The sequence below is a fragment of the Perna viridis genome, chromosome 11, assembly GCF_037379345.1.
Source record: "Perna viridis isolate PV_CMFRI_1.1 ecotype Kerala chromosome 11, ASM3737934v1, whole genome shotgun sequence".
Classification (NCBI taxonomy): Eukaryota; Metazoa; Mollusca; class Bivalvia; order Mytilida; family Mytilidae; genus Perna; species Perna viridis.
Genome location: NC_142455.1, coordinates 2,764,261 through 2,786,717, shown reverse-complemented (window position 1 = coordinate 2,786,717; position 22,457 = coordinate 2,764,261). Strand labels below are relative to the sequence as shown.

The window sequence follows — 22,457 nt, the reverse complement described above, 5'->3', positions numbered from 1 at the left end:
AATTCTGTAATATATGATATAATTCCAAAAAGGCTATATTTTTTATCTGTGTTATTAGGAAACTTTTTAGATCTTTATGATGAAATGTATAATTATTCGTTCCAGTCTGTCTGCTCTTAGTAGATGATCCACATTGAGATTCCAACAGTTTATTTTGTATTTTACTGTCATTTACAGAAATATTCCCCCTTAACTTTGAATTCTATAATACATTCTATATAACGTTTATCTCCTAAAAGCATGGGTAATATGAAAGAGTAATCAAGGGAACCAAGATACTTGCGGAAATCAAAAGAATGTTGTCCCGGGACAACGACCAGATATGAAAACAGAAAAATTCAACAAAGAACATAAAGTTACTAAAACAACACATACAAAGTAAAACAAAGTACATGATCAACTCGGACTCCACTAAAAACTGTTACCACGGATCAGGTGCACAGGTATCGTAAGCGTCCCCTGCTTTTCTAGAAACACCCGCCGAGTTGCTCATAAAAAGTCAATTCCGGGATAGACGCGGACTATGACACGTTGAACAAATCAGTTTTCATGGCGCAGATGGATACACCGTAACAATCTACGAATTCATGATGACGACCATAAAACTTCTGTAGTGATGACTTCAACCTTTTAGCAACATAACCATGTTCTAGAAATCTTACTGTAAGAAATCTAGCGCGATGCAAAAATTCTGCATGGTTACGGCAAAGTCTGGCATAACGTATGAGTTGTGATATGAAAACTCCATACGTTGGTGCTGAAGGAATGCCGCCACATACGTTTGTCGTTAAATTTGGTCAATAGTTTTCCTGTAACATTGAAGTGCAGGTCAAGGTATGAGGCTGACTTCGCAGTGAAAAATCACATGTTAATTTTTCTTAACTATTGAATTTTGAACAAAATGAAAAAAAAATATATATGTTGGCTTTTTAATCATGAATCACATTTTGTTTGATTCTTACCTGGAGTGCTACTTAAATAAAATGTTTAAATGTTATAGCAATGCTGTTTTTATTTTTTTTCTGTCGGAAGTAAATGGATGTCTCGTTTCTTATTTTTTAAAACAAATTCTACACTCTAGTATCAATAACTAAAGACGACAGAAAGAAAATTTTGTTTTATTACACGGAGAACTTATTTGTGTTATAAACAACAGCGTCATGAGTTAAATACTTCAAAAATCCATCGGAAATAAAAGAAAATCGGAGGGAAATACTCAGACCCGTTTTTCTGCGTCATAGTAGCATCTAATTACAAGAGTTAATTACAGGAGTACGTTGCACTTCTTGGGTGATACTGAAAAGTCTGCGTTGTACATGAGTAAACCTAAAATACAGTCGATGATAGGAACTTCTGTAAATTGTATATGTAAGTTTTCATTTAAGTTGGAATCTTTTCTTTTGGGCTTTCGGAGAATTTTGAGAAATTTTCTGCATTACATTGTAAAGTAGATGTATATAGATATGTCGATTGTAGGTTAGACCTTTTGACCACGTCGGCTTTAAAGATTTGCTTCCGATCTTCTAAAGTTTTCGTCCGTATTACCCTTCATACTAATGTTTTTCACTGACTGTTAAAAAAGAGACCGGGCTAGATGCTTATACTATCACGCAAGGTGTAAGTTAATCCATTCAAGGACATTTTGCGTTGGTGAGGGTGTGTAAAAATCAACAATCCTTGTGGTATGGACGTTTCAGCATGATATCTCCCCACTTAATTTTTGTTTTAATATAATTTTTAAACATTTTTTTTATCATACAATATATATTTTTTAAATTGACATTGAATGTCTCCGATAATATTTTTAAAGTACAACTATGCGATCGAATTTTGATAGGTTATCAAAAACCAACCTTCAATCTGGAAAAGTGATGGATTTGGGATATAAATTGGATACTTTAAAAAAAAATTGTCATGTGTCGCCCACTGCCTGAATTTTGAATGAATACCCTTTTTTAAGTTGTGCATTATCGTTCATGATTGCTTTAAAGGTTTCTTCTTTGTTGTTTACCAGCAATTCCATCGATGGCTTGATTGAAACAGAAATAGGCAAGTTTAAAACAGAAAAAAAAATTGAATGCGAAAAATAATGACACTCAGTTTGATATATAGTACAAGGAACAGATGCGACGAAACGCAACAAAAGCACCATGATATATCCTTTATAAAATTAGTAAATACTCACAGCTATCACCAAAAGGTCTTCAACAAGTGTAAACACATCTTTAAGTAAGCTCTGAAAGGTTTCGAAAACAGAAGCAATTTAATACACAATAACAATAAGATAACACTTCTTAAAAATAAACTAGAAGTCAAATAACGACACGAAAATGTCACCCCAGACAAAACGTCTCTTTCAATTTTAGAATTTTACTGCCACCTCACGGTTCAGAAAAGGGGAAACAAAGTTTTTTACTTGCTTAGAATTATCTTCTGAGATTATTTAGCCTTTTATTTAAAGTCATGGTACCGTGCTCATTGTCTCCCGAATAAATCAGTTTTGATGGTGCTGTTGGATACATCATAACGATCCAGGAGTTCATGATGACGACCATAAAACTTCTGTAGTGATGACTTCCAAGATGACTTAAAAGATGCGACAACTATATTGATTGGCCCCAACTATTTCCTATATCTGGCAAATGCAGGCAAGGAAATTCACAATGTCATACAATTCAATTCCTTTTAAAGTGGAATGTGTCTTGTTTAAAATAATGATATTAGTTAACGTTAAGCAAAGGTTTGCTACTGACAAGTTAGTCTAGTCATTAATTGAAGTAGTCGAAAGATTATGCCTCACAATATACTATATTTATCATTAAAATAGTCCCCCCACTTTGTTAAATTTGTGAATGAGTGAGCAAATATATGATAAACATCATAAACGATTTAAAGTAAATTGGACGGATTTTATTCGGTTTCAACTGAAACCTTGATAGGCTTTGGTGAAATTGAATATGATACAAACATATAACTGATTAAAAGGGTTATGTCCCTTACCTTAGGTCTACTTCCTTAAGTATAACAATTATTTCGGCCAATATAAGTTTTATTAGTCACTTTATGGAGATGCAGATTGTTGTGAAAAATAAAAAAAAAACCTTTGGCTTATAATGTTTTCGATTGAACTTTATATCAATCTGTTTACAGTGCAACCTCATTCATTTAAATATCTTGATTTGTATATGCATATGTGTTGTTTTAATTTTGTAAAATAGCAACGGCATTTACCAGTAAGCAGTTAAATTAAATGTTTCTAATATAAACAAGTTTAAATGTTTCTAATATAAACAAGTTTACCATGAATGAAAATAAAATGACCCTGTTTTATTCTAGGTCTGGCTATAGGTGATTTTTGTATAAAATAATTATCTTCATTTCAACTTCATTATGACTCCCTGAGGAGCTAAGATGAATAGATGTTAATGTTGCAGAGAAAGCAAACAACATTATTACTCTAAAATGGATACGATTCAACAACATTTTGAATCTTATCAAAATGAACTTAAATTACAGAAGAAATGCGATGAAGAAAAGAAGACATAAAGAGGTATGATAACTGGTTGAGGGCATGTCAGTTAATTCTGCAGAGGCATCTTGTATTTTTTTCCCAAATGTCATTAAATGTATGTATTCACAGTGTTGCTGTGGTTGTATTTACTTTTTGTGGTTCTATGATGTACCATTTTTTCACTACGCCTTTGTAAATTTATATTTTCAATCTTGATTTATTTGATCATCGTTTCTTGAGGCTATGATTTCATGTTAAAGAGCAACCAAGGGAACCAAGGTTATAGCGGTAATCAAAAGAATGCAATCCAGGGACAAAGACTAGATATGGAAAACAGAAATTCACAACAAAGAACATAAAGTAACTAAAATAATACATACAAAGTAACAAAAGCAAATGAGCAACTCCGACTCCACTAAAAACTGGGAGCATGACCAGGTGCACCGTTAGGGTAAGCGTCCTGTGCTTTTCGAGAAACACCCGCCGAGTTGCTTATAAAAAGTCAAGTCCAGGGTAGACAAAAGAGGAAAGAAATACTAAGACACGTCAAATCAGTTTTCATGGTGCACATGGCGTGACAGTCATTACAAAATTAGGTCTTTGAAATAATAAACGATTTATTTTATCCAATTAGAAACAGTGTTACTTATGAAATTAAATTATTATCCAATCAGAAATCGTGTAACTTCTGAAATTAGATTATACATCAGCATCAACTAAAAGTGATCGAAAGAAAATTTGGTTTTACTACCCGGAGAACTTATTGGCGTTAAAAAGCAACAGCGGCATGAACTTCCATGCCTCGATAAATCTGTTTGAAATAAAGAATCGGAAGAGAAATACACAGAACCGTGTTTGTGTTTCATAGTTACATCTTGTTTTAAGATTTGGTGACAGGAGCACGTTGCACTTCTTGGTCGATACTCAGAAGTCTCCATTGTACATGAATTAGGTGTAAAATACTGTGATGTAGATAAATTGTCTGACTCAAGGGTAGATGCAGACAAGTCGTCAATGAAAGGACCTCCTGTAAATTGTAGATATAAGTCTTCATTTGAGTTGTAATCTTTTCGTTTTGGACTTTTAGTGAATGGCGGCATATTTTCTTTTGAAGACAATAAATTAGACATGTCGATTGAAGGTAAATCCTTTTTACCACGTCGGCTAAAAAGTTTAGATTCTGTTCTATAGCTTTCTTCCATATTGTCTTTCGCATTTATGCTTCTTACTGATCGGCTCAAGGAAAAAGAACCTGGGCTCGATGTTAAAGGTATTCTACGAGGTGTAAGAGAATCCATTGAAATACATTTTGCTTTGAAATTGTATCTTTGCGTTCTGCTGCTAAGCTGTAGACTTCTACGCATCATCATTGCTTTAAGGTTTTTTCTTTGTCGTTTACCGACAATTCCATCAGTTGCTGGATGGAAAGAGAAATAGCCAAGTTTGAAACAGAGAGCAAAATATTTGTATGCAAAGAATGATTGTCCAGATTTTAAGGCGGACAATATTTTGAAAACTGCAAAAGGAGTCCATAAACAGAAAAAAGATATTAAATAAATCAAAGAAGAATTTTGAATAGCTTTAAGCTGTCTTTTAGGCGAAGAGACCCTTTTTTGTAATGCATCAACATCTGATAGTTGAGAATTGGCAAAGTAATTGTATGCGATGAACAGCAATGTAGCAAACATTCCCAAAGTTGGCAGAACTCCGCATGCGTTGTAGTAAAACATAGCAGCTGGTACATGAAATTCAAAATTACATTTTACAAAGTCAACATGCAGGTACGGTAACGTATCGCACGCAATGAAAGACACTGTTACTGAACTTGACAGTATGATTACCACCACTGCAGTAACAATTAAAAACTTGTCATTGATTTTAATCATAGCATCACCTTTACATCTATAGCACCGGAGCTTAGTAAGAGCTGATATCAAGTTGAAGCCGAGGAAGATTCCTAGCTGAAAGACTTCTATCCACTCTAAAAAAAATAAAGCAAACAATGTATAGTGTTACTTGAGAGAGGTATTACGATAGAACGATCAAATATTGTGTGATCGGGTTTTATTTGGATAATCCGATGGCGAATTAGACCGCAGATTCTTATGTTATAAATATACAATAAACGAAACAGAAACATTAACTAAATAATCATTTTTTTCAGATTTCATCTTGATATATTCTTTTAATTTTCAGTGAATGTATTCAACTTTCTGCCCGTTACTTAAATACTGTTGAATTCACATATGTGTTTTTGTTAGCGGCTGATGATTGGTATGAATTTTCGTTATTATACCAGCAAAACATGTTGTTTTTCATAAAGATGTTACGCTGTAAGGTTGGGACAGTTTAAATTTTACATTCCGTTGTTTCAAGAAATGAGAAAAATAATGTCTTACATTCTCCTATTAAGATTTCTCTTATTCGATAAATGAATATATTTTGAGGATTTCGATATATATACTTTGCTGAAGATAATGTTAATTATTTTGATCCGCAAAATCTGATAATTCATTCGTTACAAAAGACGAAGCAGAAATGATCGGTTGTAATGGAGTTATTATCGATAATAGTCCGATTAATGACATAACGTCATTTAAACTCTATGCAACTCAAATTGTTTTAGTACGAATTAGTCCGTCAAATAGTTAAGCAATACAAACCTTTAACTTTGAGAAATATTGTGCAGCCTAAATCGTTTCCGATTGTCTGGTATACATCAACTGGCAAGGTGATAAAAGACATAACAACTAAGACGAAACTAGGCAATATTCTGGCTCTGTCTATTGTCCGCAATTTCCTCTTTGTCTTTGAAATAACAATAACATGAATAGCATTAATTACGATATTATATATGTGTAGAAAACAAAGTATGATTGCAAGAATCCAGTACGACATTTTGCAAGCCGGATGTCTCATGCAAGCATGAATTGTCAGATCCATCGGCCCGTATTATACCACACTTTTATTGTAGGTGTAAATGTCATGATATCAATTATCGCTTTTGTCACAATGGTAGCATTTAAATGTCAGAAATGCGAAATCGTTTGAATCTTTAAATGTGAATTTTTATGTAGTTGAAAAAAGTTAATCTTGCAGGACGTTGGTTAGATTATCAAATCAGATTTCTAACACCAGCTTCATCTAGATGCAAAGGTACATATATTCTGTTCTTTATTGTAGAAACTGTCAGAAATCGATGTTCAGATATCAGCAGTTAATTGATTAATGATGGTTTGACATCTTATGGCATACTTTTCATGACTTTCATGACAAGAATGATTGACTAATCGAACATCCTTTGTTTTTTAATGGTACCACCTCACTCTTGCACATTACTCTGACTGCTTGTAAACCAGTCGTCAATCGATACCATTAAATACCATGTACTTTATTAAACCCATGTTAGAAAAGCAGTATCTACGATCTCGGGGATGGCCTGGCCATGGATCGAATCATTTTCTTTCCGCACTCGTGGCAATCACGCTACCCTGAAAAAAAAAGCCGAGGTGGTTTATGTAGATGAAACATAAATGTAAAATATGATGCACCCCAAAAAGGTTATTTTTTGTTATTATTATTATATAACTTTATAGTTCTTTATGATGAAATGTATAATTATTCATTCCACTCTGTATGCTCTTAGAAGGTAATCCACATGGAAAATCCAATAGTTTCTTTTGTATTTTAGTGTCATAGAGTTATCCCCCTTAAGTTTGAATTATACAGTACATTCTATATATTTTGTTCGCCTTTGAACAAAGTTTATACTAAAAGTCATATATTACTTTCTATTTATTATGACATTTTCAAAAGAATATAAAAACAAAAAAAATATGTAGGTTTTCCAAACATTAATTAATGTTTTGAATAATTCTTATGTAAAGCGCTACTTAATAATTTAATGAAAGGTTATGGTCAATAGTTGTTAATAGCTACCAAGCAAGGGATTGTTTATGCGATCGCTCATCTTTAAAGGTTATTCCATTGTTTGTAAAGGAAACATCATAGTGTGTAGTTAAACCTTTCTGAGGATTATAATGTATCATCATATGTTCTAATGTGTTTTTAGTTTTGCCTTTTTTGTCTTTCTTTCACTTTCCGATTTGTATGCGCCAATTTGAATATTTCAGTAAAGATTTATTTTTTTTATTGCACATCTCCAGCGATTTTGTCTCTAGATTATTTGTTTTCACAGTGACGGATCCAGAAAACAGTTATGGAAGATTTTGATATTATTATTTAATATTTTGATTATGATCTTCCTACATATTTGATTTTAATGCTGTTGATGAGAGGTTACTCCTTGAAACACGTGTACAGCATATCGAAATTTACAATATATAAAACTGGTATTTTTTTTGTATTTTGGAATAGATGCCAAAGGGCTTGAAAAAAAATCAATACTACATTCGATATCATGAAAAGCTCTTTATTTGGAAAGCAGTATCTGCGATCTTGAGGATGACCTGGCCATGGATCGAATCATTTTCCTTCCGCACTCGTGGCAATCATGCTACCCTGAAAAAAACCGAGATAGTTTATGAAGATGAAACATAAATGTAAAGTGTGATACACCTCAAAAGCCTACATTTTTGTTATTAAGTTGCTCTATAAGTCTTTATGATGAAATGTATAATTATTCATTCCACTCTGTCTGCACTTAGAAGGTAATCCACATGGAAAATCCAATATTTTCTATTGTATTTTAGTGTCATAGAGTTATCCCCCTTAATTTTGAATTATACAGTACATTCTATATATTTTGTTCGCCTTGGAACAAAGTTTATACTAAAAGTCATATATTACTTTCTATTTATTATGAAATTTTTAATAGAATATAAAAACAAAAAAATATGTAGGTTTTCCAACCATTAATTAATGTTTTGAATAATTCTTATGTAAAGCGCTACTTAATAATTTAATGAAAGGTTATGGTCAATAGTTGTTAATAGCTACCAAGCAAGGGATTGTTTATGCGATCGCTCATCTTTAAAGGTTATTCCATTGTTTGTAAAGGAAACATCATAGTGTGTAGTTAAACCTTTCTGAGGATTATAATGTATCATCATATGTTCTAATGTGTTTTTAGTTTTGCCTTTTTTGTCTTTCTTTCACTTTCCGTTTTGTTTTGTGCCAATTTGAACACTACAATAAAGATTTATTTTTTTATTGCACATCTCCAGCGATTTTGTCTCTAGATTATTTTTCTTCACAGTGACGGATCCAGAAAACAGTTATGGAAGATTTTGATATTATTATTTAATATTTTGATTATGATCTTCCTACATATTTGATTTTAATGCTGTTGATGAGAGGTTACTCCTTGAAACACGTGTACAGCATATCGAAATTTACAATACATAAAACTGGTATTTTCTGTATTTTGGAATAGATGCCAAAGGGCTTGAAAAAAAATCAATACTACATTCGATATCATGAAAAGCCTTATTTGGAAAGCAGTATCTGCGATCTTGAGGATGACCTGGCCATAGATCGAATCATTTTCCTTCCGCACTCGTGGCAATCACGCTACCCTGGAAAAAAAAACCCGAGATAGTTTATGAAGATGAAACATAAATGTAAAGTGTGATACACCTCAAAAGCCTACATTTTTGTTATTAAGTTGCTCTATAAGTCTTTATGATGAAATGTATAATTATTCATTCCACTCTGTCTGCTCTTAGAAGGTAATCCACATGGAAAATCCAATAGTTTCTATTGTATTTTAGTGTCATAGAGTTATCCCCCTTAATTTTGAATTATACAGTACATTCTATATATTTTGTTCGCCTTGGAACAAAGTTTATACTAAAAGTCATATATTACTTTCTATTTATTATGAAATTTTTAATAGAATATAAAAACAAAAAAATATGTAGGTTTTCCAAACAATAATTAAATTGTTGAATAATTCTTATGTAAAGCGCTACTTAATAATTTAATGAAAGGTTATGGTCAATAGTTGTTAATAGCTACCAAGCAAGGGATTGTTTATGCGATCGCTCATCTTTAAAGATTATTACATTGTTTGTAAAGGAAACATCATAGTGTGAAGTTAAACTTTTCTTAGGATTATAATGTATCATCATATGTTCTAATGTGTTTTTAGTTTTGCCTTTTTTGTCTTTCTTTCACTTTCCGTTTTGTTTTGTGCCAATTTGAACACTACAATAAAGATTTATTTTTTTATTGCACATCTCCAGCGATTTTGTCTCTAGATTATTTTTCTTCACAGTGACGGATCCAGAAAACAGTTATGGAAGATTTTGATATTATTATTTAATATTTTGATTATGATCTTCCTACATATTTGATTTTAATGCTGTTGATGAGAGGTTACTCCTTGAAACACGTGTACAGCATATCGAAATTTACAATATATAAAACTGGTATTTTTTTTGTATTTTGGAATAGATGCCAAAGGGCTTGAAAAAAAATCAATACTACATTCGATATCATGAAAAGCTCTTTATTTGGAAAGCAGTATCTGCGATCTTGAGGATGACCTGGCCATGGATCGAATCATTTTCCTTCCGCACTCGTGGCAATCACGCTACCCTGGAAAAAAAACCGAGATAGTTTATGAAGATGAAACATAAATGTAAAGTGTGATACACCTCAAAAGCCTACATTTTTGTTATTAAGTTGCTCTACAAGTCTTTATGATGAAATGTATAATTATTCATTCCACTCTGTCTGCTCTTAGAAGGTAATCCACATGGAAAATCCAATAGTTTCTATTGTATTTTAGTGTCATAGAGTTATCCCCCTTAATTTTGAATTATACAGTACATTCTATATATTTTGTTCGCCTTGGAACAAAGTTTATACTAAAAGTCATATATTACTTTCTATTTATTATGAAATTTTTAATAGAATATAAAAACAAAAAAAATATGTAGGTTTTCCAACCAATAATTAAATTGTTGAATAATTCTTATGTAAAGCGCTACTTAATAATTTAATGAAAGGTTATGGTCAATAGTTGTTAATAGCTACCAAGCAAGGGATTGTTTATGCGATCGCTCATCTTTAAAGATTATTACATTGTTTGTAAAGGAAACATCATAGTGTGAAGTTAAACTTTTCTTAGGATTATAATGTATCATCATATGTTCTAATGTGTTTTTAGTTTTGCCTTTTTTGTCTTTCTTTCACTTTCCGTTTTGTTTTGTGCCAATTTGAACACTACAATAAAGATTTATTTTTTTATTGCACATCTCCAGCGATTTTGTCTCTAGATTATTTGTTTTCACAGTGACGGATCCAGAAAACAGTTATGGAAGATTTTGATATTATTATTTAATATTTTGATTATGATCTTCCTACATATTTGATTTTAATGCTGTTGATGAGAGGTTACTCCTTGAAACACGTGTACAGCATATCGAAATTTACAATATATAAAACTGGTATTTTCTGTATTTTGGAATAGATGCCCAAGGGCTTGAAAAAAAATCAATACTACATTCGATATCATGAAAAGCCTTATTTGGAAAGCAGTATCTGCGATCTTGAGGATGACCTGGCCATGGATCGAATCATTTTCCTTCCGCACTCGTGGCAATCACGCTACCCTGGAAAAAAAACCCGAGATAGTTTATGAAGATGAAACATAAATGTAAAGTGTGATACACCTCAAAAGCCTACATTTTTGTTATTAAGTTGCTCTATAAGTCTTTATGATGAAATGTATAATTATTCATTCCACTCTGTCTGCTCTTAGAAGGTAATCCACATGGAAAATCCAATAGTTTCTATTGTATTTTAGTGTCATAGAGTTATCCCCCTTAATTTTGAATTATACAGTACATTCTATATATTTGTTCGCCTTGGAACAAAGTTTATACTAAAAGTCATATATTACTTACTATTTATTATGACATTTTTAATAGAATATAAAAACAAAAACATATGTAGGTTTTCCAACCATTAATTAATTTTTTGAATAATTCTTATGTATAGCGCTACTTAATAATTTAATGAAAGGTTATGGTCAATAGTTGTTAATAGCTACCAAGCAAGGGATTGTTTATGCGATCGCTCATTGTTTTAGTTTTGCTTTTTTGTCTTTTTCTTTTTTGTGCCAATTGAATCACTTCAGCAAAGATTTAATTGTTTTACACATCCCCAGCGATTTTGTCTCTAGATTATTTGTCTTCACAGTGACGGATCCAGAAAACAATTTAGGAAAGGTTTTGAAATAGATGTCAATTGGCTTGACAAAAAAATGATTACTACATTCGACAATAATCTGTACGTGATTAATAATCTTTTCCAACAAATGAGGGGGTCCCGAAATACGTAACCATCTTAGTTCCGACCTACAACCTAGAATAAGAAATTAAATATATGTTTGTCCCATTCTTTCGTTGTTATATTTCTAAAGAATAAAAAATGCTGATTATTTCTTTAGAAATACAACAATGAAAGGATTCGATAAACTGCTAATTCCTCTCAATGACGTTGATGCTTTAATATGTTAATGCAATCGTCTGTATCTGAATCACTATGAGTTAGTCACACAGTTGTGATAAGTGTGAACCACCACAGTGAATGATCAACCTTCTGACCCACTATAATTATTCGGTGAAAATTTACATTTTAAAGGGGTAATTAACATGTTTTTCGTCCCGTTGTTCAGTAGAAGATTTGAAAAATGACTTCCGTCGTGATGGACAGTCTTGGGTGTTCAAAAAATTTTACGCCGACGTAACTTTTAAAATTCTCGAATAGTAAAAATTATTTGCATCAATCGTATCAAGAAGCTTGATTAACATGATTCCAATTCTAACCTTGAATTAATAATAGCCAAGCTGTTTATTTCATACCTTCGAATACTTTTTCAAGAAAATGAATAAAGTGGTACTTGCATTACACTAATGTATTTTAAATAGCAGTCTTCATAAAAATCAGACAGTAGGTGATTCATGCATATCAAAAACCCAACGAATTCAGTTTTATTTCTTGTTCACAAACAGTTACTAATCACATAACCATAATTCATATCATATTTTTTTCATTTGGTTGTTTCGCTTTCGAGATAAAAATTATATAAATTGTATATGAAATTGATTCTTTGCAAGAGTTATCATTCTTGATTTGATTTTCTTTGGTTGATTTTAGTACTAGATAAATGTACGATTTTCTAAAAAGTGCAGATCTGAATGCAGAAATGATTATCGTTATGTGAAAGAATAGTATATATTAATAGACTGAAAAAGCATCGCTTGTATGGTGGGTTTTTCTACACCATGAATCACTTTCCATTGGCAGTGTCTGAATGTTACATGGGGTGGTACTTAATTACAAGACAATTGGTCTTTACTCTTTTTTTTTTTTATCTTAGTAGAAGTTTATACATATTAACTGTAATTACACGACGAATTGATCTTTACTCTTTTTATCTTAGTAGAAGTATATATACATATAAACTGTAAGTAATATAGGTATTATATATGATTCGCATCAACATTTAAAATTCAGATTCGAAGACAGCATTTACACAGTATTTTGTTTGTGTTTATACTTTAAAAGGCCTAATTAACTTTAATCTGTATACATTCACTGATTAGCCGGTAAAAATGTATACTTCTCAATCCAGAGATTCCGTACCGATTTGTGAATTAACTACACGATTGCTGTCTTCAATATTTCTATGAGCAAAATATTTCAAATAGTGGGAAAGACGATGATCATACACAGAAGTAATTTCTAATACGTTTCATTGCATGGACAATACACTAAGGTTATTCTTACTTAAAATCTAAGACACACATACTCTGAAAGAGTAATCAAGGGAACCAAGGTTATAGCGGTAATCAAAAGAATGTAATCCAGGGACAAAGACCAGACATGGAAAAAAGACATACACAACAAAGAACATAGAGTAACTAATGTCATACATACCAAATAACAAAAGCAAATGAACAACTCGGACTCCACTAAAAACCGGGAGCATGGACCGGGTGCCCCGGTCGGGTAAGCGTCCTAAGCTTTTATGTTCTTCAAATGTCAAGTCCGGGGTAGACGAAAGAGGAAAGGAAAACTATGACGCGATGAACAAATCAGTTTTCATGGTGTAGATGGATGCACCGTTACGATCCACAAGTTCGTGATGACGTGTTCGTGACTACTTCTGTAATGATGACTTCAATCTTGTAGCAACATAACCCTGTTCCAGAAGCCTAACTGTAAGAAGTTTAGCGCGATACAAAGTCTTCGTGGTTACGGCAAGCTCTGGCTTAAGGTATGAGTTGTGATATGAAATTTCTATATGCAGGTACTGAAGGGATGTTGCCACAGATGAAAGGCAAGTTGACAATTCTGAATGAAAAGATTGGTCAATAATTTTCCTTTACCATCCGATCTCTATGTGTAGACCAAGATATGAGGCTGACCTCACAGTGTCTGTAGTATCCTTTAACTTAAGTTCCGTGGGTTAGGTGCGGTGTATCACATCCCCGAAACTAAGATTGTTTAACGATAATACGTCATTTATATAGCGGAAACTGAGATTGAATGATTTAGCTTAACAATGTTCTTTCTTTCGGATCAGATCAGCTTTGAAGCCATCCTCATAAGAGTGAAGGAATATGTCAGCAAGTAGAGGAGAACAATTTGTAAATTAATAAATTCCGCTTAACCTAACCGTAATGAAGTATGATTCACACACACAAAGGACCCTAAAATAAAACCTTATGATTGAACTGGAAAAAGGTTGCACCTGTACTACATCTTTTAAAGATTACAGTTTCTGGCAGTATATAAAACTTTGCCTATACTTTCCTATCCGTGCACGAACTACTTGGATATGTATCGCAGTGAAAAAAGAACGAAATTTGAATTCGGCACGAATCAGGAAAATATACGCTAGCGTAGCCTTACGTTTTACTCCGATTCTTAACCTCATCCGTATATCGTTTTATTTCAAGTAATCATACTGGTATTGACTATGTGCACTTCTTATTGATGAGCAATACCTAAGTTGACATTTTAAGATTAAAGCAAAATTTGAAAGTTCTACGACAGCTACCATGAACTCGTTGACTGATATGATGTTTCAATATGAACCACAAGCTTGGCGACCATGCGAGAAGCAAACATACGGTCGAGTATTGCGTTTTGACGTATTTTGAATTATGCTGCTGGTGACGCTTCATTGCTTTTTTGCCGATATTTGCAAAACTGTTGTAAATTTCCCCTTGAGTGAAAAAGTACTGTAAAGAGCTTCTTTAAAGACCGGGTGTGGAGTATAAATTGCAGCCAATTGAAAGTTGTATGGAGAATTCAACTTTCTTTGCATCATTCAAATTAGAGCAACATTTTCACTTATATCTCTGTTCAAACTGTTTAGATAAATTCAAAAATTATTGTCCATCTTAAGATGTATATCAGAACAGCATACATCAAATATGAGCCAATAGCATTTGCTATTAAAAGAGAAATCATCTGTTAAAAGTCATGAAGAGGTGACTTTTTTCAAATTTGAATTTTCCAGGCTGACATCCGTGGGAGGAGTTAACCCTTTGTTATTGTTTACACATGAAGTAGGGCTACCACGTGCAATAACTTGGCATGCAGAATACAAACATGCGTTTCACCTACCTGATCAGTAATATTGTTTCAATGACAGAAAATATTTCCAGATGAAGCAGATAAAGACAATCACTTAATTCCCTAATTGTTATCAATCACAGATCAAAGATTGTCAAGATAAAATACAATAATAGTATCAAACATAGTCAACTACCCAAAAAACAAACTTTTATTTATTTAATCTACTTCCATCTATGTCCCACGTATATTTCACCAGGATTATTTGGGAACTATCCTCTAACGAGATCTACAATGCGCTTGGTTAATAAATCTCTTTTGAGATAGACTTTGTTTCTCCTCCGAAGGCCCCGTCGCAACACTTCTGTTTTTTTTTTCTGGCTAAATATCTCTCATCCTTCCAAACTCCACGATGAAATAGGTTAGTCCAAAATCTTTTAATATATTTTTCTTTTCTTAGATGGTTATTACTTTCATAGGGTTCTTGATTTTCAGTTTCCCACCATAGTTGTCTATTTTCTTCATTTGTTATACAGGGGCGGCACAAACAAAATTGGCATTCTTCAAATTCTTCATCTTGAGGAATAAAAAAAATCCACAGCAGTCATACTGTCATTATTCTGCTCTTCATTTTGGTTATCGATAGCAACTTCCTTGCATTCCCAGTCATTGTGCATAAAGAAGAAATAAATTGCATCTTTTCGTTCTTGTGTCACTTGAATGGACAAGATTAGCCCCATAAACATGACACACTAAATAGTGGAAACAAAATTTGGCGGGAGAGATAAGAAATGCTGATATATCATGTATATGGGGTGAACAGCATGATGGTTTGCATTTGTATATTTCATTGCATGCTCTGTAAACAAATTGATTGTCTTCATAAATATTTGTTTTTTTTTGTAATACCGTATTAGTAACACAAATGTACCAACATTGTGGTCATATATACGAGGATTCCCAGGATAAAAGAAATGGCCAAATTTTACAATGGAATATTCCAGAAATAATCATCCCTCCTGTCATTTGCTATATAATATCATCATTTGCTTGGAATTTGTTCTAAGTTCCACTAGGTATACATACACATAGCAAAATTGCAAAATGTCCACATCTGAGAAAAAGCCCCGAAAAAGAGCACCATTTTTTCAGAATTGAACTATCAGGAAATCAAGAACAAAAGCAAGAAATATTTCATAAATTAAATAAAATAAAATAAGAAATGATCTAACTCTACAGAGAAATAAACCAATGGAAAATTTACAGGTTATTGAGGAATTGTTTGAGTGCTGGTTCAAAACGCAAGGAGGAAATGAAAGGAATGACAGCGAGACACCAAAATGTCCAGGAACCTTTATACGGACCAAGAAAGGAAAAAACAACAGATATTTCAAGTTGCAGAGGAGTCATTTAAAAGGAGTATAAAAGTGGCGGAGTGGCATGCACGACAATGTCCAGACAACCTTTGTATGGGCAAATTCATACAAAGAGAACATATTATAAAGACAAAATTTAAATGCCATAATGAGAAAAGACCAAATGTTTTCTCATGGTCTTCTTCGCCCTATTTTCCGTCAGATGAGTTTCTCGTCAACAGTCGTGTAAATCATGGACTTGCTTGTAGCGATATTCTATCTGCAGACTATGTCAGATTTTCTGAAGGAGCTTGAATCGGTTGCATTAGCAAAGACAGGAAATACACATTTTTCACAGATAATAAAAATCACATTCAAGCAGAGTATGAGAATTCCACTTCAACAGCACTTCTTGAAGAAATTGCTCATTATGAGGGTGACAATTTAGAATCTGTTGATATAATGACTGATGCCAGGATAGGCTGGTGAAAAAATGCCAAAGACACAAGTGTTGTTGCCATTGGACAAATGTCTCATGAAGTTTTAATTTGTGAGAAAGTGAAAAAAAAAACGACGATCCTGTTGCTCAACGTCATGAGCGCATTGGCACAGAAAGGATTTATAAACATCTGGCTGAGAATGTTGTTAGTGTTGGAATCCATTGTCACGGTAGGAATCTTTCAATAAACAAGTTCGCGCGTGAAAACACAACAGCTACTAACCAAAATGATACTTGGCATGGAGTTAAAGCCATAAAAACTGCTCTCAAAGCTGTTTCTGCTGGAGCAGCCTGTCATGAAGGGACAAAAATGGTCCATGCAGTTGAGTGCCAATATATACACATATTCACTGGGTCATTCGAAATTGTGATAGAAATACAGACAAACTAAGAAAGGCTTTACTAAACATTCTTGACCACTACAAAAATGATCACACAGAGTGCCATAAAACATCTAGACGTAAAAAAGACAAAAATTATGAGCCTTCTCGAATTATTATTACAGATCCAGTGGCTGAAAAGTTACTTCTTAATGTGTTAATGGCCACGAATGTTTACAAAAGTGCAGTGGATTTCTGTTTTGGACGAGATACATTCTATGTTGAAAGCTTCAATAATGTTGTAAACATTTATCAAAACAAACGTTTTGCCTTTGGGGATGAACAAAATAATGCCCTATCAAACCTAGCAGTTTGCCACTGGAACGAGAATGTGGACTTTACATCAATATCTAAACCCAAAAACCCAAGAATGCCTCGCAGTCAAAAGGGAAAGAAAAACTGTAAGAAAGTTACATATAAATTCCGGGACAATATATGGGCTAGATATGTGAGAAAATTATGGCCATGGACAATGATGGTAGTTGTAAACTAATTATCAATAGTGCAAGTAATAATTGATCTCTATCTTTATGTATTTATGTTTACTGCCACGTGCTCCACAGTAAACACAGCTGTTTTGTGTTATATTTATCTTCTGCAGTTACTTGAACCTACCCATTATCCTTACAGGCTTAACGAGTTACCACTGGGTAAATTTTATAGGTCAGCCCCGGTCTTCAAATTGATTTGCACAAGCATGTAATTCGTCAACGTTTTTGTCAACGGTACTTGCCAAACAATCTAAGCATGATCTATCTTTCGAAAAGCTAATTTCTAAAATTGACACTGATCCACACGTTCACCATGAAGACTTCTTTTTGTCTATTTATTTGGAAAATTTGTAATTTTGTTACCAAACATTACTAAGTTCACCAACATGTTGTTCAAGACTAATCAAACTATGTGTTTAGCAGTTCTGTCTCTGTTGGTGATGCAATTAAAGCTCTTTTCATGCAACAGTTTAAAATCTGACATGAAGCTTTCTCTATCAATTATTAACTATAAGCCAGCCAATACAAACTTTCAGTCAAGATCAGGTTTTGCATGAATCAGCGGCTATTCTAAGACACGATATACTGAGTCATGAAGTCAGTAATGAATTTTACCCAACCCGATACGAATGTTCACTACCACTGTTTGTGCCATCTAACCTGTGTAGAGCCCGAAACTTCATGTTACAGTAATGGGCAGCTAACTGGACTTACGGGGCGCCGAATGGGACTCTTGTAGTTTCGTACTCAAAGTTCTTTTTTTGTGTGTGTCAATAAAGTCAATTTTGTTTTGTGTCACATAATTCAATTTTGTCACAAAAGCCAATTTGTATGCAAATTAGTTTCCAGAATCCTTTGGATATGCAAATGAATTCTCTCATCATGATTTTTAAGAAGGCTTCTCATAGGATATAGTAACCGCGGGTCTCGCAGAAGCAGGTTTCTAATTACATTGTACTTCGATCAACGGAGGACGGTTAATGCCGTTTTAAGTGAAACTAAATTAAATCTTTTAGTTGCATTCTACAGTAAAACTGTTGTGAAATGACTAAAACTGCTATTATACGTTTTCTAAGAGATTTGTTTGATAAAACAGGTTTTAAAATACGCGATTTTTCTATTTTCGATTTATTTGGATTTTCCCTGGTGAATCACGATCATTTCTTGAAATCTTTCAACTCAACTATAAAATGCTTTTGCCCGACCTGTTAATCGAAACTAAATGTGTTAAAATTTGACAAGATAATTTGTATTAATGTATTTGAATGTCTCAAATTTTTGCTGGAAAATAATGAATCGTCAGATTAGCCAAGAAAATCATATTAGAAATATGGTGTGCGATGAAACTTGTTAACTAGTCTGTCAAAGTCGGCGAAAGATTATTTGGTTCCACTATCCCTCACGATTTTTTGCCAGATACAGATAGATTTTTTTTTATTTCATTCCGATTCTATTGATGTATGATACAAGAAATTCAGCTGAGTGGAACAGGTCGGGCGAGATGCAAAACCGACATAGTACGTGTCAGACTTTCGTTTTTCCTTTTGTTTACAAACGCTCAAGATTAAGTGACACAGTTGGTTATACGATTACGATATCCGATATTTCTTTCACTTATATGCTTTATTATAACCGTACACATTCGTTCCTTATCCCCTGTATTGCAGTGAATGCTTTAAGCTTGTAATACACGTGTATTTGATGCTGCATATTATGAATTCATTTACATATTCAAAGAATTCTGTAAACTAATTTGCATACAAAATTGACTTTTGTGACACAAAATTGAAGTTTGTCTCACAGAATTGAATTTCGTCTCACAAAATTGACATTTATCTCACAAAATTGAAATTTATCTCACAAAACTGAATTTTGTGACACAGAATTGTATTTGGTCTCACAAAATTGATTATGTCTAAAAAAAATGAATTTCGTCATTACAAAATTGAAGTGATCATAGAACAAGTCTGTGTAACATAGTTTTGTACAAGAAAAAAGTTTTGTTAATCGTGACGGAATTCAATTTTGTGTACACAAACTTGATTTTGGTTACAAAAAGATCTTGAAAGTCCCATTCGGCGCTCCGTAGGACTACCCCAACTTAACAGATTCCTTAATGCCATGTGTTTTGCAACAAAACGTCTAAAAGTTCATACACATGATATACACGTACGTATATTTCAACTCAATTGTTATAATATTATTTAACAATAGCCGACATCAAACTACTAATTTTATTCTTTATGGGGCGCGTATGTTAAAGTTAACGAAGAGATAGATACTATTTTTACAAATGTTTTATTTAAGTTATTGTCACCAGGGATAAGCTGCTAATATCAACGAACGACTATGACGACAACATCATACGTCGGTTAAACTCCCTAGTGCTAATAGCAGGTCCCTTGACGCATGCTAGGCTTGTACAATCAGTGGTGTTAATTTTTGTAAACTGAGACATTATCTTTGTCAAACCACACCGATAATTTGACAAACAAAGCATCACGTACTTATACTCGTGTATCTCCATAGAAATTCCTAAAAGGGCGGATTCCAGGAGGGCGTGGCGAGCATGCGCCCCCCCCCCTGAAATTTGCAAACAATGGGTTTTCAGGGGTAGATTTAGGCGGTTTTAGGTTGAAAGTAAAATGTGATGCTATATCCAAAATATAAAGGCTGCCCTTCTGTTTTCTGACATTAATTTGACATAAGGTTGCCACTAGAAACTGCAAATATCTTTCTTCTATTGAAAACTGCAAACATTTTACCACTAGATTTGTTTTTATTGACTTAAATCAAAATATACGGCTCTAAATATAATGAATAATGTCAAAATACTAAGGTACCCAAGGAGTTAAATATAATGCTATATATAAATCCTTGAGGTACCTAAACACCAAATATCAACAAAATACCGAGGCATGAGAAATGGGATGATTCAAATACATCAACATCCAAATCATGGCCAAACACATGAAACAATCTCAACAAAACACTAAAGCACTAGCAAAAGAAAGCATGACATCAGATGCTCTGGAATGGTAAGCGTGTCCTGCCCTGCCACCGATACATTCCTTATTGCAAGTGTAATAACAGTAATAATCAACCTACAATAATGCAGTTCCACAACAAGTGCCAATCATTCACTACGTAAATATCCAAATTTGACAAAATTAGACTAAGGTAACATAAACTATTTCAATAACAGTCTTGGTTATAAAAATTGTAATCAGTGTGTGAAACTGGCATTTAGCAAGAGTTATAATTCTTGATTTGGTTTATTTATGTGGAAGATGTATATATAAACAATACAGGTCTGTATACAAAAAGCACTATTGTAAAATTATTTTAAAAAATAGCATAAGGAGACTAAACAAGAGGCTCCCAGAGCCTGAATTGCTCACCTGGTTAATTTCGTCTTTCAAGGACATTAAATTTTAGAAGGAGTACAAAAATTTTGACTCAAGAATACTTTTGGTAGGATGTATCATAAGGAATCATTTCAGCAACTGAAGTTTCTATATTACGGTTCTCAAGATACTGGCTAAAAACTGTAAAAAAAAAAAAACATCATTTTTTATTTTTCAAGGGCAATAACTTTTATAATGAGTCGTCTCACAACTTCAATCGCCTAGAGACTTTTGCAGGCCTTATAATAAGGATCATTTCAGCAATTTGAAAGTTTTTGGCTAAACCTAATAGTTTTGGAGATATAACAAACAAGAAACTACTGTCTGACCCTATGTTCTAATTTAGTAATGGAAGCCATATTTGATGGATCAAAAATGCCCACATCTGTTCTATGCAGGATACCCCAAGAAATTCATACCAAGTTTGGATCCAATTGGTCGAGTAGTGTCAGAGGAGAAGATTTTTGAAAGAAATAACATTAAAAATAGCAAAAAAACATTGAAAAGGGCAATATCTCAAACATGGTTTAACAGATTAAAATGAAAATTTGACCACAGATAGATCTCATCATGCTGAACATTTTTACCTCCATAAGAATTTTTGCTAAACCTAATGGTTTTGGAGATATATGTGAAAAATGACTGTCTGACCCCTATTTCCTATTTTTAGTATGGCACCCATGTTTTTGAAAGATAAAAAAATCCCCACATCAGGTCTATGCCGGATACCCCAAGGAACATTCATACAAAGTTTGGTTCTAATTGGTCAAGTTGTCAGAGGAGAAGATTTTTGAAAGAAATAACATAAAAAATAGCACAAATGTTGAAAAAGGGCAATATGGCTAAACAGATTACTGTAAAAATTTGACAACAGATAGATCTTATCATGCTGAGGTTTTTTTTTGAAAACTGTTAAGTAGCACTCCAGCTAAGAATCATGCAATCATATGATATCCGATTGGAAAGCCAACATATTTTTATTTTGGATATTTTGTTAAAAATGAATTAGCAAGCAGAAAATTACAGTTGGCTTTTCATAGAACCCTTGTTCATAAGAGATAACAAATATATAGAATGCACTGTCAGATTTGAAATTAAGGGAGATAACTCTGTAAATGACACTAGAGTACAATAGAAACTATTGGATTTTCAATGTGAATTAACTCTAAGAGCACACGGATTGGAATAAATAATTATACATTTTATCATACAGACCCATAAAACAACTTTAAAATTAGGAAAAAAAATATAAAGC

The 22,457-nt window shown here is 33.0% G+C and overlaps 1 protein-coding gene across 5 annotated transcripts in view; it reads right to left on the bottom strand.

Moving 5' to 3' along the window:
* Positions 1–1,145: 1,145 nt before the first annotated feature.
* Positions 1,146–22,457, bottom strand: part of LOC148602321 (zinc finger HIT domain-containing protein 2-like) — a 40,798-nt gene continuing 19,486 nt past the window's right edge. The window contains exons 12-15 of one of the 5 annotated variants that reach the window (XR_015916410.1): positions 6,175–7,002; positions 5,406–5,492; positions 2,186–2,236; positions 1,146–1,326 (exon numbers count right to left, since the gene is read on the bottom strand). Coding sequence is in view for 4 of the 5 variants with exons in the window: in XM_088551939.1 (XP_088408065.1) it covers positions 4,228–5,492; positions 6,175–6,454 (1,545 nt within the window). In the remaining variant the exon portion in view is untranslated. The other 4 variants (XM_088551943.1, XM_088551940.1, XM_088551939.1 and 1 more) reach the window with 4 other exon arrangements.